This window comes from Triturus cristatus, chromosome 4_1, assembly GCF_964204655.1.
Source record: "Triturus cristatus chromosome 4_1, aTriCri1.1, whole genome shotgun sequence".
In the NCBI taxonomy this organism is placed as follows: Eukaryota; Metazoa; Chordata; class Amphibia; order Caudata; family Salamandridae; genus Triturus; species Triturus cristatus.
In genome coordinates this window covers 1118217691-1118234551 of record NC_140585.1, presented here as the reverse complement: position 1 = coordinate 1118234551, position 16861 = coordinate 1118217691, and the positions used below count along the sequence as shown (strand labels likewise).

The 16861-nt window shown below is 41.8% G+C and overlaps 1 protein-coding gene across 1 annotated transcript in view; it reads left to right on the top strand.

The window, feature by feature from the left end:
* Window positions 1-16861, top strand: part of CDHR3 (cadherin related family member 3) — a 280029-nt gene that overhangs the window by 114281 nt on the left and 148887 nt on the right. Inside the window, exon 9 of the mRNA XM_085654140.1 lies at window positions 7861-8038. Coding sequence (XP_085510266.1) covers window positions 7861-8038 — 178 coding nt within the window. The remainder of the gene's footprint in view (window positions 1-7860; window positions 8039-16861) is intronic.

Sequence of the window (16861 nt, the reverse complement as noted above, 5' to 3'; positions counted from 1 at the left end):
GAAGCTGGCCCCCATAGCAACGCCCTGTATCTGCTGGCACATAATGCCATTAAACAGGAACAGGTTATTTTCTAGACAGAATAAAAGCATTTTAAGTAGCATTTTGTTGTGGTGAAGAAAGTCAATTGGCCTATTCATTAAGAAATATTCTACGGCCTTCATACCATCACTATTTCTAATGCAGGTATATAATGCAGATACGTCGAGTGCTATCATTAAATAGGATGATTTCCACACAATTGTCTGCACTTTCCTTAAAGTCTTGTATGTCTTGTATGAATGATTTCAGGCCTTTTACAAAGTCTTGCAGAAAGAAGTCAATATATCTGGACAAATTCTCCAATATGCCGTCACACGCTGCTATTATGGGACGGCCTGGTGGTTTGTTCATATCTTTATGTAGTTTGGGTATGAAATAAATAACCGAAATAGTAGCATTCTCCTTTTTAAGGTATTTGAATTCATCCCAACTAAGTAGGCCCGTACTTCTCCATGCTACAAGTTGAGTAAAAAGTGCTTCTTGTGTGTCCCTATATTTTGCATGTGTGACTTTTTTGTAGCATTCTGTGTTGTTTAATTGACTATGCGCCTCTTCCAAATATTCTTTTAACGGCCACAGCACCAAATTACCTCCTTTGTCCGAATTCCGTATGATGATATCATGATTTTCTCTTAATTTTTTAATGAGTTGCCAGTATTTTCTCTCCTGATTAGAAAATTTCTTTCTGTTGGCCCCATTGATAGCGATGTTGAGTTTTTTAATTTGCGCCACAATCTGTTCATTGAAGACATCTATAGAGTCCCTCGCCATCATTGGTATGAATTTAGATTTTGGTTTGAACGGTGTCATTGGTTTAATATCCGTACCCGGGATCTGGGATGTTTGTATACTGCTCAAATTTTCTGCGCCATGGGGCTGATCACTAATATTTGCATCCCCTCTTGCCAAACTGCACATATCATTAAGAAGCTCATAGTCAGATCCCCGAAGTCCATGCATTTCAGAGATCTGAGCAAAACTTTCAGTTTGTTCTTGCTTTCCCTTGTTATTGGGCTGATGGTGATATTTTTGCAGTTTGAGCTTACGTATAAATTTGTAAATGTCTGCGCACGTTTGAGTGTAATTAAAGTTGGATTCGGGACAATAGGAGAGACCCAGTGAGAGAAGTTGGCGTTCTGCATATATATATTTATAAAATTGAATGCTTCCAGAACGGAAATACTCACATGTGGCGATTCAAAACATTATGACCCCCTCACCTCATGGCCTGAGGATCTGGGAACAGCGCCTAAAGTATCAAAGGAAGTAAGAAACCTCGGAATGACCATGGACTCCAAACTACCAATGAATGCCCAATTGGACAAACTAGCAAAATCAAGCCTGAAACCCCTGCATTGGTTACCGGTCACCAGAAGATCCACTTTCAAGCTGCTTTGTATCACCCACAAGGCAATACATGGAACAGGACCGCTCTTCATCAGGAATAAAATCACCAAACACATTCAACAAAGGAACCTCCGCTCTAGAGTAGCACCTCGCCTCAAAATCCCAACGTACAAGAAAAAAAAACATGGGTGGCACATCCTTCTCTGTTCAAGCAGCCAAACTATGGAACTCTTTACCCCCCAAAATAAGATCCATGAATAACCACCTTATCTTCACAAAACTACTCAAGAATTGGTGCTTTCCCACATAGCCACCATACGCAAACAGAAATATACAGCATATACCTCTGTATATAAGCATTTATTTGAACTATAGACATATACCAATATATGTGTATTTCTTTGTATAAATGTGTAGAATATAGATGTTCACTAGTTCTGCTTAACAAATGTACATATTACTGATAGTTTCATTATTCTATGTTTTTAACATGTATATAAGTGACTGCATAAATAAGTAAATCTTTTATTATAACTATTTATCTACAATTGCTTCACTATTAAATTAAAACATAAATAAATACAATTAATTTAAAGTACAACTACACTTGAAGGATGGAGTTTATTTAATGCATTTTAATCTACATATTCTACCTTCCTTTATGCATCTATATACCTTTCATGTACTTATGGATCTATATATGTATTACTTTTCTTCTAATTCAGCATATCCAATGCACTACCCTATTTCCACCCTATACCGCTCTCAATATATCCTCTACCTCAACTCTCTGCCTCATCTCAAATCTCTTTCTACTACTCTTTCCAATGCACTACCCAATTTCTCATTCTATACCTCTATCAATATATCCTTTACCTCCACTCTCTCATTAATCCCAAACCCCATACCGCTACTATGATCCCCAAAATTACCCTTTCTAGACTCCTCCCTCCTCTACCCCTCCTTGCATCATCTCATACCTCTTCTACTATTCCAGTCCCCCACAACAAGCCCATCTAAACCCTTCACTCTGACTCTTCCTCCTCCACCTCCCTTTCACTCATCCCAAGCCTCATCCTACTGCTATGAGCTCCAAAACAAAAACAAACAAAAAAAAGTTCTAAATTCTTTGCTCTTCTATCCCTCCACTATCTTTGTCAATCCAAATAACAGACTAATATGTCCACCACTCAAATTTCATAATTTCATATTTTACTATACTAATTCACCACTAACCCTTTATGGGTTCTGCAGTAGCGTGCCACTCGCCGAAAAGTGCTTCGACACTTCATTAAGGGTAGCAAGCACTATATAAATACAAACCTTTTCCCCTCTTCTATCCCTCCACTATCCTTCTCAATCCAAATAACTTACTAACATAGCCACCTCTCAAATTACTTTCATATTTCACTATAATAATTCACCATTAATCCTTTATGGGTTCCGGAGTAGTGTGCTACTCGCCGAAAAAGCGCTTCAACACCCCATCAAGGGTAGCAAGCGTTATATAAATGCAACCCTTTTTACCTCTTCTATCCCTCCATTATCCTTCTCAATCCAAATAACTGACTAACATATCCAATCACTTTCATAATTCACTATAATAATTCACCACTAATCCTTTATGGGTTCTGGAGTAGCTTGCTACTTGCCCAAAAAGCGCTTTGATGCCTCGTCAGGGGTAGTAAGCGCGATATAAATGCAATTACAGTACAACAATACAATACAATACAAAAAAAAAAAAAAAAATATATATATATATATATATATATATATATACATATATATATATATATATATATATATATATATATATATATGCAAAAAAGAAGCAGAGAACTCTGGATAGTTCTCAAGTTTAGGTGGAAAGCAGCTCCAGTATAGAGCACTCTCAACACCAGCGACACTCTAATTTCACTCACCTCTTTAAGACTTTGCTGTAGAAATGGTAAAAGACTTTGTCCCTTTCTATCTCGGCATGGATGGCACTGTGCTAATTCTACGTTTAAAGGCTTTGATAGAAATGCAGACATTTGAGGTGAGCAAATTTAGAGTGTAGCTGGTGTTGAGAGTGCTCTATACTGGAGCTGCTTTCCACCTAAACTTGAGAACTACCCAGAGTTCTCTGCTTTTTTTGTGCATAATTTATGCGTCACTCTATGCCTGAAAGGGAATTGTTTTGACTTATACTGGGTGGTTTCTTGTGTCTAGACAAAGCTATACCCCTCTGAAGAGCTCTAATGAGAGCGAAACACGTGTATGGGGTTGCTTTTATTCATTTCGGGTTGGCTTGGAAGGTATTTTACCAATCCAAAGCTGTAATACTGTGCCTGGAGTGGTAAAAGGCTTTGGCCGTTTTATAGCTCGGCAAGGATAGCACTGTGCTAATCCTATGCTTAAAGACTTTGCTGTAGAAATGGTAAAAGACTTTTTCCCTTTCTATCTCGGCGTGGATGGCACTGTGCTAATCCTACGCTTTATGGCTTTGATAGAAAAGCAGACATTTGAGGTGGGAACATTTAGAGTGTCCCTAGTGTTGAGAGTGCTCTATACTGGAGCTGCTTTCCACCTACACTTAAGAACTACCCAGAGTTCTCTGCTGTTTTTTTTGCACTTATATATATATCGAAACAACACGTCCTTCCCCTTCTAGAAAGGACGTCAGCCCACGCAGGTAAGTAAAAGTTCCTCCTTTTATTGCAGTGCAAAAACGATCGGCATGATGCATTTCAGCCTGGTGGCCTTCTCTAGATGCCTTTGATCGAATAATGATTCACTGTTCACTTTTGAAGCGCCTCACTACGATTGGTAGAGTCACTCCCACATGATTTCAGGGGCGCATATTCAAACGAATGTCTGAACTTCAAAGCTGCAGCGACACCTGCGTAAGTACTTGCCCAAGTGGGCGGTGTCTGCAGCTGTACCACTGAATCCTGGATCTTGTAGTGAAGGAAACGGGACTTTCACTCCTTCATCCAACCGCAAGTCACCACAGCGAGCCAGGACACCCACCACTACAGTGAGCATGAGTGTAGCCATGCAGTCATGGCCCAGCAAATCCTGGCTTAGCAGCTCACTGCGGAGTGTGGCGGTTCGGCGTTATCCCAAGCACCTTGAGATTTCCCACACATTTGCCACTGACCACCAAACTCTTTTGGATGGGGGTTTCAAAGAGCTTGAGGCTAGCTCCAAACACCGAAATAACACGTCCTTCCCCTTCTAGAAAGGATGTCAGCCCACGCAGGTAAGTAAAAGTTCCTTCTTTTATTGCAGTGCAAAAACGATCAGCATGATGCATTTCAGCCTGGTGGCCTTCTCTAGATGCCTTTGATCGAATAATGATTCACTGTTCACTTTTGAAGCGCCTCACTACGATTGGTAGAGACACTCCCACATGATTTCAGGGACGGATATTCAAACGAATGTCTGAACTTCAAAGCTGAGGCGACACCTGCGTAAGTACTTGCCCAAGTGGGCGGTGTCTGCAGCTGCACCACTGAATCCAGGATCTTGTAGTGAAGGAAACTGGACTTTCACTCCTTCATCTAACCGCAAGTCACCACAGCGAGCCAGGACACCCACCGCTACAGTGAGCATAAGTGTAGCCATGCAATCATGGCCCAGCAAATCCTGGCTTAGCAGCTCACTGCAGAGTGTGGCGGTTCGGCGTTTCCCAAGCACCTTGAGATTTCCCACACATTTGCCACTGACCGCCGAACTCTTTTGGATGGGAGCTTCAAAGAGCTTGTGGCTAGCTCCAAACAACGAAACAACATGTCCTTCTCCTTCTAGAAATGATGTCAGCCCACGCAGGTAAGTTAAAGTTCCTCCTTTTATTGTAGTGCAAAAACGATCGGCATGATGCATTTCAGCCTGGTGGCCTTCCTCAGATGCCTTTGATCGAATAATGATTCACTGTTCACTTTTGAAGCGCCTCACTACGATTGGCAGAGACACTCCCACATGATTTCAGGGTCTGATATTCAAACAAATGTCTGAACTTCAAAGCTGCAGCGACACCTGCGTAAGTACTTGCACAAGTGGGCGGTGTCTGCAGCTGCACCACTGAATCCTGGATCTTGTAGTGAAGGAAACAGGACTTTCATCCCTTCATCCAACCGCAAGTCACCACAGCGAGCCAGGACACCCACCGCTACAGTGAGCATGAGTGTAGCCATGCAGTCATGGCCCAGCAAATCCTGACTTAGCAGCTCACTGCGGAGTGTGGCGGTTTGGCGTTTCCCAAGCACCTTGAGATATATATATATATATACACACACATATGTATGTATATTTCAGTTATCATCAGTAATGTTATCTAAAATGTCATAGAACATGCCATGAGTGATGTTGTCATATGTGAAGTCATAAGAAGTGCATGGCGCGGGCACGAGTTATAGATACTTATAGATACTTGAAAGAACAATAACTGTTGAATTTCAGAGTTTTTTTTGTTTAAAATGTTACGTTCAAGCTGACATTTTCACTTAACTCTAACGTCAGTTTAGCCTTGGTTATTTAGTTAATTTCTGAGGTTTTTATTAATGTAAAGTATAATATTATTGCCATACTTAACTATACTGCTGCTTTAACTTTTGTTTTTTCAGTGAATTTCTAGTATTTTGTTTACATAGAGTAATATTTTAGTACCATACGATCGGCTGTGCCCGGCATCGGTTAGCCTCAGGGCCAACTGCCTGTATGTGGCCATCCAACCACAGACACACATACCCCACCTTTTTTAAATGGTTTTCTGATCTTGCGAGACTCTCGTGGAAGTTAGTGCAGTCCCTTATGCTCCTGGGCGCCTCTCGCAGGAACTGGAGAGCCTTGCTGACTCCTGCAAGAGTCCCACAGGATTGCAGAAACCTCCCCAAAATGTGTTTTTATATTTGACCCCAGGGGAAGTTCCTCATTCCCTGTGTACTGAAATGGCGGATGCAACATTTCTCTTCATGTTGCAACCAGCCAATGAGAGTGCAAGCTCCCGCGGGACTCACAGGAGCTTTTTTCTCCTGTAGGAGCAAGACTACTGATGGGAAAAGAGGCCCGCTTTGCTAACCAGAATGCTTTATTATTTGAAATTACGTGATAGTGGCTCTCCCCAACTAACCAGATAACCAAATATTTGGAACCTTAATTTCTTGAGAAATCCTGAACAGATTTACACAAAATCACAAAAAGCACACTTTCTGGATCAAGATCTAGCTACGGAACTTGCATTTTAGAGCCCCAATTTTTTTCTCACCCCCCACCCCCCCCCCCCACCCCCCACCTCCTCCTGTTTGACAGATCACTCCAAAACTTGCCAAGAAGGAGCTGAGGGGGACGGAACTTTTTGGAAAATGTTTTGTGAAGAATGGTCAAACGGCACCATAGTTTTTAGCAAACAAAAAAACGCTCTTCCTATGGTAACTAGGTCCTAACAATAACTACACCATGACAACTATGGAATTCTAGTTATTGTTTTTTCCCTGAATGCAATGAATCACCAGGTAAACATGGCCACAGAGTCAACCTTTTGCCTGGCAGCTATTTTCACTTATCAAAACACTGGAATAGATGGATAGAAGATTTAGGCGGGGAACACAAAGTATTGAAGTTAGGTTCATAAATTGCAGTGCGGGTAAGGGCTTAGTTGTCATGGTTTTAAAAAACAGAGAGTGAACACCATTGAATAGATCAGTTGGAGTGACCGACAGTGGTAGAATGTTTGGCAGATGGTCTGTTTAATCTTTAAACCAAAAAAGCTGAAAAAACATTGTTGGTTATCGTGACATTTTTACATTGGTACTAAAGTGATTGTTGCTCCTTGAAGTGCTGCATTTCCCCCCAAAACTCTTATAGAGCTGAATGTGTCAGTCTCCTAAAAAAGACACCTCAGCATCATGGACATACACTCAGGTAGCCAGTAGGTAACTATATGCTGTTTTACAGTTACAATTGCACAAGAGTTGAATTAACGAGATAGAGAAAGGTTTTTGTAAATCATAAAAAAGGTGTAATAAGGTTGATTCGCAAAAGCATGAATGAAAACAGGAAGTAGTACTACAGAAGTACAATTTTAGGTACTTTTGCTTGCCTGTGTGAATCGACACGAAATATCCAACCCTCAATTGGTAAATGTGCAAAGAGGGCACAGTCTTTTCTATTTGTACTAACGGTATATGAACAATGACTCAAATATTTCCAGTTTAGATATTTTGAGGCTGGTTCACAGTGGCATGTATATAGGAGTACTCTTTTACATACTCATTTATGCCTTTGTAAATGGGATCCAAAGTGTTCAACAGGCTTGACACAAGTTACAAGTCTTCGAGCCTGGGTTGCTAACAAAATGGACCCATCATAAGTATCCACTCAGGGTGCCCTTGGGCTGAATGCCCAACTGCTCTTACGCAGACAATTGCTCAAGGTAACCCAAAGTTTACAATGTGAGAAGTTAACCTGTTTCCTTGTGCTTTCCTTTTCAGCGAAACCGTACCAGAAACTGAACCCATAGGGACACTCATTTTTGACGCTATGGTGAGGGGTCAATGCAAAGATATTGACGTGGAAGCACCCTATAATATCTTCAACTTCACAGGAGTGGCTGGACTTGGCAATGGTGCAAGATTTAAAATGGATCCACCCGGATCTGGAAAAATACTGGTATGTTGCTTCTTATTGCTAACTTTGTGACATATATTCTTCAGGGAACTAAAAGGTAGAGCCATTACCACCAGTAAATCCATTCATCCATGTGTCTCATTCTGTAATCTATTATGCTATGTTTATACTATCCCATCCCAGTCAACCCAGAGGGTCATGGAGATGTCTCTTTCTAAAACCACCTCACTGTGTTCTCTGTCAACTAGAAGGCAGAGGGTGATTCACCTATGACACCACCTTTCATCTACCACTCGTCATCAAGCAAGAGCTGGTTGTTTGCGACATACAAGTGGTCCCACTCGAATCACCAGTCCCAGTGCACAATTGAAGTAACTTCAGCAGGAAATAGGATAAGGAGAAGTTTTGGGGTGATTTAGAATTTAAAGGAGCATGAAATACACAAAAAGTTGTGTGATGTGCTGGTCGTCCTATTTGGAATGTATAACCATGTAATTGTGATATGTGTGTTAACATTCTGTGCCATCCATCTATGGTGATAATAAAGAAGGAATAGGGAAAAATTCTCAAATCCCCCACCACCGCCCTCATCCTACTCTAAATGCACAGCAGTATCTGCATCCGTCAAACAGGTAAATAGCATCAACAACATAGATGAATGCCGAGCAGAAACACTTTCAATTCCTTGTGGGCTAACTCCCCTTCAGAATCACATTGTTTAGAACTGGAGGGCGCTTGGCATTCCAGGCCCAACGAAGACTGTTCCATACTCCAGAAGTAGATTAGCGGGTTCCATATTTTCCCAAATTTAGGTGATGTATTATTTGCCATACTATGTGGAACCCCTGTGCTATCTCTGGAGCTGTTTCACCTTCCAGTTGATAGCAATTAGCATTTTTGCAGCATGCAAAATTTGCCTCACCCGTACATCTGGGCCCTTGAGCTGTCATTGTCCCCCTTTAACAGTAGGCATGCGTTATCGAATATAGAGTTTTCCAGGTTCCCTCTGCGACCTAAAAACTCCTTGCAGAACGTTAGGATGTGTGCACATGCCCATCAGATATGCAATAGGGATCCCTTCTCTGTATGAAATCTCCAACACCTGTCTGAGACCGAGGGAAAGTCCACCTAAGCATTTTGGGGCCAGGTACCATTGATGTATGGTTTTATATGTCAGTTCCCTTGAGGGTAAGCTTTTAAATGTGAATGGATAAAAGTCCCACAGTTCTGATTGGTCTGTTTTTGAGGGTGGTAAGCAGTGTTGAATTGTAAAAAAAAATATAAGCTCAGGCGCCAAAAAGGTGACCACTTCCCCACTGGCACCACCCACTTCCCCACTGACACCGCCCACTTCCCCCACTGGTGCTGCTCGCTGCCTCCATGGAAAATGCCAAAACTGGGAGTGAAGTGAGCGAAACTGTCTTCCTAAAAGGGACACAATGGGGAGAGCCTTCCCACACCTCACTACCAAGAAAATGATGAAATATTTGGGATAACTTGTGCATATCATAGTCCAATTGTTTGTTTAAATTTGTTAAAAACGCATTGACTCTGAAAAGGTACTCTGACTAGGTACTTACAATACTCCAGTACTTTTCTAGTCTGATTTGGGAGAAGAGCAAGAGCTGGGTTCTGTGAAAAGCTTACTATGTCCTTTTCTCCACTGGTTTAAAAAAACGATTATACTTATCTAACAATAAAAAAATAAAAAATGAAAATTAACCTGATTGAACTGAAGTAAATCTTTGTCGGAGGGCATGGGTGGGTGGCTTCAGTTGAAAACAGGTTAGATACTGCTTAAAAGAAACACAATTTAGAACAACAATTATAAAGCACTAAGGTCACTACAAATTTGAAAGGAGATGATGGTTTTCTTTGTGAATAACCATGTAGTTTCCCAGGGTCCTCCCTTTTTCGCCTCTTGTTCAGCATCTACCTTAAACCCCTAGGAGAACTTCTGAAGTAATAACAAGTTTTCAAATGTACTCAAATACCTAAATTAATTCCTGGCAACACAGCAGCCGAATCAAAATAGCTAATATCACTCTGTATGGACCTGGAAGGAGAGCTTCGGCTGCATGAATGGAACCAAGACCAAGGTCATTGTAATGGGAGAAAGTGAATCTGTTGCACCACCCTTCAACTAGTCACCAGTAATTCACTTTGAGTCACTCCCTCACTTGTAAGGAGAACAATACAAATCAGGCACACTACTGGCCTGCCACATGTCTCATTAAACAGCCTTCACTAGGCCAAATCCTCCTCCCAAGGATGAGCAAAGTACAAGAAAGGATTTAGTTTAAATTGTTTGTCTCCTCTTCTTCACCTTTGGGATGGTGGGATCCAAGGACCAACACGAAGCTGCAGTGTAGTCAAGGGTTCTTTGGCGCAGAGGCATGCAGTCTTGCTCTGCACCAGAGAACCATAGATACAGCAGGGGCCCCTGGTCAGCCCTTATGAGGATGCGTGCAGCCCTTCACTCAGGACTACACCCGCTGTCATGAAAGCTATGAAGGAGGTCCACCTCAAAGACAAATGTCAGATGGAACCAATATGCTAGATAGATAGCTCACTGTGCACCATGTGGCATAGGGTTCACCCTCACTGCATTGCACCGAATGACTACAAATCAGGGTGATTTCAGTAACTTACACTTGCCTCCTGACAGTTGTTGAGTTAGAGATGACGGGACTCTTTTGGGTCCTAATGGACTCCAAAGAACAGTGAATGCATGGGTGTGGGAATAAAATTAATGATGTAGAATGTTCAGTTAACGATTACACGCTGAGGGATAAAGACCTGTAATACCAAGCTCCGTGTGTGGTGTGGTCATTTGCATGTACATGGGCTCGGGAGGAAGCTACAACTGGTGATGAGATAGGGGATTACTAAACCCCGTGACCAGAAGAACCGAGAGTGCTCTACCAGAGAGTTTGCCATGGTCCAGCAAACTGCTCGTGTATGCCTTGTGTGCTTCAGTCGACGTGAAAATCGACAGTTGGCATATTTGGAGGTAAAGCGCCTCTCCAACCAGTACAATGCCTGCAAAGAAAGTGAAGGCTTTTCAGAAAGTTTGTTTGCCCTCGGCTAGATATTTGCTGATAAAGTCAAGACAAGAGGTACTGTGTGACAACGTGACATGGAGTCGTCATTCATACAGAACGACAACGCTAAAGGCATTGACAAAAAGGTACAGAGAAACGCTAAAGGTCATGTTAGCCGAGTGCAAGGAAGAGTTAAAAGCAGAAACATTTCTAACATCAAGAAATGCTAAAGGAAGTAGAAGCCTGCTACAATGAAAAGAAGTGAGAAGGGTGAAGAGCCCATTTAAGAAACAAAGCTGCTACTCATGGCCAAAGAAGAAGACAGCGCCTTACAACCGGAGAGTGGATGCGATGACCCAAATGTCAGCACGTGGTTAGTGCTTAGTGAAGGTGCTGGTACTAGCTTGCAGAAGACGCTCCCAGAAAGAACTCCTTTCCTGGTAGCCAAAAGTTCCACAGGTTATGATGCTGCCACATTCCTAAAACCACCGCCTCCCTTCGACACCGCCAAAATGCAAAAAATCGTTGACAGATGTACTGCCTGGATCAAAAGCTTCGATGATTTCATAAATGCGCTAGAAGAAGCAAATGTCAAAATGAATACCTAAACAATTTAGCTGGTGAAGGAATAAAAGAAGTGCTAAAGAAAATATCACAATGTGATAAAGTGATAACTGTCAAATCAACGAGGCTTTAAACACCCATTTCAATCCAATACCAGATCTCGACAGTAAAAGGTACATCTTCAGTCAGGAAAGGCAGAGAGCTGGTGGAACGATGGATGAGTTTGTAGAAACACTTGATTCACTCATAAAGCATTGCAAGTTTAATGAGTTCAACGATAAAGAGGTCATGTGTCGTAGGGTAATAGATGGTTTATTCTCCGATTCCTTCAGATGAAGAATGCTGAAAGAGACACTCAGCTGGGAGCTAGAACTCATGGCTACCAGAGCGGAAGAAAGGGCTCACAGACGAGCAACTAACATGTGAGCCAGAACGGCCCAAATTGAATCAGCTCTGAGTGTAAAAATTAAGAAAAAAAACAAAGCAGAAGGACATAAAGTAATGTCTCCAAAGAAAATAAGTTTTGTTTTCGATGTGGATTTTCCTTTCCACATGAAGCTAGATGTCCCACCATTACACAGATATGCATAAGCTGTGGGAAAGAGAATAATTTTGTAACCGTCTGCAAAGCGAGGGCAAGATCAAGTGTGTCATTTCGAGAACACAAAATGGATGCCAGAAAGTTCCAGACACAACACTCTACATGCGCCCAAAAGGCCAAGCGGAAACATCAGTTGAAGCAAGTAGAAACTAAATGACGTTCACTGTAGGCAAATTCTTTTCCTATGAGTTTGTTACTGTCATTGTCAAGCAACAGTGAGGAAGATGGGTGTGCAATGTCGATGTTAACTGCTGGACAACGTGCACATGTAGGATTAGCTTCTTGCAAGGAAAAATGCAGGTCTAACTTAGGTCGACAAGTGAAAGTGAGAAATTTGGACAAGATCACTCTGAAAGTGAATGGGTGCTCCATACCTTTATCATAGGCAGTGGCGTATCTATAAACATTATACCAGAAGAAAAGTTCAATGAACTGTCTCCAGTGCCCCATTCAACCCTTTCAAAAACCAAAGTGTATACATGGGCTGCTTCAATGCCACTGCAAAGTCAAGGTTCATTCATAGCAACTGTGAAGCATAAAAAGACGGAAGTACAAGCCCCAAGTCATGTATTGCTAGGCACTTTGTGGAGCGCATTTTGAGATAGTGAATACGTTTCCATCCTTGTTTCGTGGACTGGGATGACTTAAGACCATAAATGTATAGCTTGACATAAACGAGGACATCCGTCCTTTTGCTCAACGACATCATCAAATTGCATTTCATTTACAAGAGGATGTTGAAAAAGAACTTGAGACACTAATAAAGCACAACATCAGTGAGTGATTCACTGGTCTGACACCATGGGTATCACCCATAGTGGTAGTGCCGAAAAAGGATGGTGGCGGAACCATGCACATCTGCGTGGATAGGCACCAAGTGAACAAGGCGTTTGAAAAAAACCGACATCCAAGTCCACACATTGCTGACATGATTACGCAACTGAATAGAGCCAAAGTCTTTTCCCGCCTTGATATGAACAAACTATATCACCAGCTTAAACTGGAAGACAATTGCAGGTACATTACTACCTTTTTGACTTATGTTAGTTTATTAGGTACAAAAGACTAAGGGTCAGATGTACGACCATTGATGTTTGCAACTCACAAATTGCATTAAATTGTGAGTCGCAATTTGTGAGTCACAAACATCAATGTACAACAGTGTCAGAAACACTGTTTGCGATTCCCAATGGGGTCGCAAATTGCATGTGTCATGCATATTAATGAGGCTGTCGCAATTTGTAACCCCATTGGTAATGGCTAGCACCCTCAGGGATGGTGGCTTGCTGGGGTCAGCAGACCACCATGTCTGGGACTGCTTTGTCAATAAAGCAGTTTAAAAAAAAAATGCAGCCCATTTTCCTTAAAGCAAAACGGGGTGCATTTAAAAAAAAAAAAATGAAACGTTTTTGTTCCATTTTTTTTAAGGGCAGGTAGTGGTCCCTGGGACCACTGCCTGCTCTGAAAAAATGTTTGCGAATGGCTTACCACCCTCCTGAAGAGGGTGGTAAAATGTGAGTGTTTTGGGACCGCAAATGCAGTCGCACACAATTCTTACATAGGGTTTAGAGTCGCTATTAGGAAGGGACACCCTTGGAACGCCCCTTCCTAATAGAGAGTCGCTAATCCTATTTAGCAAGTCTCAAATCAATTTGCGACTCGCTAAATAGGATTAGTACACAATCCACCCTTTTTTTGCGGGCGCAAAGGATGTAAAACCCATTTGCACACACAAAAAAACGTCGTACATCTGGCCCTTAGTTTCGGAGTGTCACCAGCTGCAGAGCTTTTTCAGAATGCCTTTCGTCGCATAATACAGACAGTCACAAATGCTTTCCATTACAGTGATGACATACTAGTCTTTGGGGACACACGAAAGGAACATGCTAAAGCTCTTGCACAAGTGTGTCGTATACTTGCTTATGCAGGTCTCACTTTAAATGAGGAAAAATGTGAGTTATAGCAAACCAAACTCAAGTTCCTTAGTCATATCTTATCTGATGAGGGAAGGTCTCTGGATCAAAATGAATTCAGGCCTTGTCATCCACCTCTGCCCCACAAGATGTAACTATGCGGACATCCTTCCGTGGTATGGCCAGTTACTTTTCAAGGTATATACGTGACTTTGCCACTGTATGTGCCCCATTGAGAGACTGAACGAAGCAAAATGTCCCATTTCAATGGTCAAGTGGATGTGACCAAAGTTTCAAGAAACTCAAGCATGCAATTGAGAACGCAACTGAAATGGTATACTTTGATTCTAAATTGCAGACAGAGGTTCTTGTTGGTTCAAGCTCAGTGGGGTTGGGTGCCATCCTTACTCAGTAGACAAGCGACATATGGGAGAGGGTGTGGGGATAGAATTCATGATGTAGAATGTTCTGTTAACAGTTACACACTGCGAAATAAAGATGTGTCATACCCAGTTCTGTGTGAGGCATGATCATTTCCATATACCAAGGCTGGGGAGGATGCTACATCATCTAGTATGGGTAGCATTATAACAAAGACAATCATAGGCCGAGCACTGCTGGTTGCAATCATCATTACTAATGACATGGGGCCAGATGTACGAGCCATTTAGCAGTTCTTAACGGGCTGAATCGCAATTTTGGCCCGTTAAGAAATGCTAAATGGCCTTTTCATATGTACAAAGGCCTGAAATCAGTCACAATTTGCGATTTCTACCTGTTAGAAATCGCCAATTGCGACCGTGATTTAGGAATCGCAAATACCTATTTGCGATTTCTAAAGCACATGTACAAAGCATTTCCTAATTGCAAATTGGGCATTTAGGAAATGCTATTACCATCGACTCAAATTCAATGGTAACCATGTGCAAAATTAAAAAATGCATTTAAAAATGCATTTTTTAACATGACATGAAGCACACATAGGCCCCCAGGGCTTATGTGCACTGCGAATTTCGGGGTGCCTCCAGGGTGGCCTTAAGGCCAGAGGCACCCTTGGGTTTGTATTTCCTAAATTGCAATTTCCTATTTGGAAATCACAATTTAGGAAATGCAAAACCATTCGTCCCTATGGGCCCATAGGAATGAATGGTTTAGGAGTTCCTAAAAACAATTTCTTGATAGCGATTCCTACTTTGTAGGAATTGGTATTAGGGAATAGCAGGGTATGTACATACCAGTTTGTATTGCCTAAATAGCGATTCCGCTATTTAGAAAATGCAAAAAGGAATCTTTGTACATCTGACTCAGAGTGTGCTAAAACCCCATGGTATTACTGGCAGTAGTGTCACAAGACATGTTAGACCTAAGATGGGTTACTAGGAGTATTTAGTGGTGCACTCCAGTGGATAAGGGGCATGTGGCAACTCTTCCTGGTGCTATTTAAATATTAGAAAGTGGATGTCACAGATGCCTCTACTGTGTGCTGATGTAACCAACACAAAGGACACAATGCACATTCTATGTCCCAGTAGGGTATGTTGGCAAGAGTGCCACAAATGACATTGGGCACATGCTGAATTTGGTGTTTGAATGCATGCTAGATCCCAGTGGTGCATTAGTGTGTACAAGGATGAAACATCTGTCATTGGACATATGCTGGCAAGAGTGCCCTGGTGACATTAGTCACATTCTAGCATATTGCTAGTATGGGTTTAATAAATGTCATTGGCCACACTTTGAATAGCACTTATGTGTGCGGTCAAGAAGGTCTTGGATGACTTAGGACACATGGTAGGGTAAATGCTAGTATGGGTGACACAACTGACACTGGGTACATGCTGGGTCTTACTCTTGTGTCTTGACAAAGATGTGACCAGTGTCATTGGGTTAATGCTGGATTCTTTTAGTATGAATTGAAAAACTGCCTCCTGTTGCTCTGTCCAAATGCTTCTGTTGCTATGTCTACATGCTGGCTTAGTGCCACAGTAGGCAATGGGCATATTCTATGTTACTATGTACAGGCCACTGGAATAACATGACAGTAAAGGACCAGTGAAGGATAGGGTTTACGAAGATATGCCACCAGGAAAGGCAAATAATGTTTATTCTGTGACACTACAGTTTTAATATTTTGTAATTTTAACAAATGTTGATATTCTCTGTGAAAATGTTTTTGCGTCATCGCTACTAGTTTCACAATGAGGAACAGTAATCAGAATAACAATCAGCAACTGAAAGGTGACTTATTATCCTCAAGTAAGAAGGCTCATGCTCTTAGTGTTCTTTATCAGTCCCCAGAGTATGGTTGTGCTCATTATGGTGTGTAACTTCACTGAGCTTACACTACAGCGTGGTGAGGTGTGATTACCTATTGTGTCCCCCCACCTGTATCACTCAAATTTGCTGTCTTCCTTTGCTCCAGAGCGTGGTTGTGCAGGACTGTGCTGCTTTAGATCAGAGATCTCCGTTGAAACATCCACTGCCTCTGGGCATGGTGGAGCAAGATCTCACTTGAGTGGAGTTGTGTGGCATTATACTCTCCTAATATACACACGGTAGGATTGGAGGTAATGAAATAGACATGATGGGCTACTTCCAGAAAATGTCAGGTAAAAGTTTTGGGAAATTGACACCAAAGTTTACATAGCCAAGATGGGGTACAATATACTTGGATGAAGAGATCATGAGGCTTTGGTATGGTTTTGAGGTCAGGTATCGAATCTCCAATTTCATTAGTTGAGGT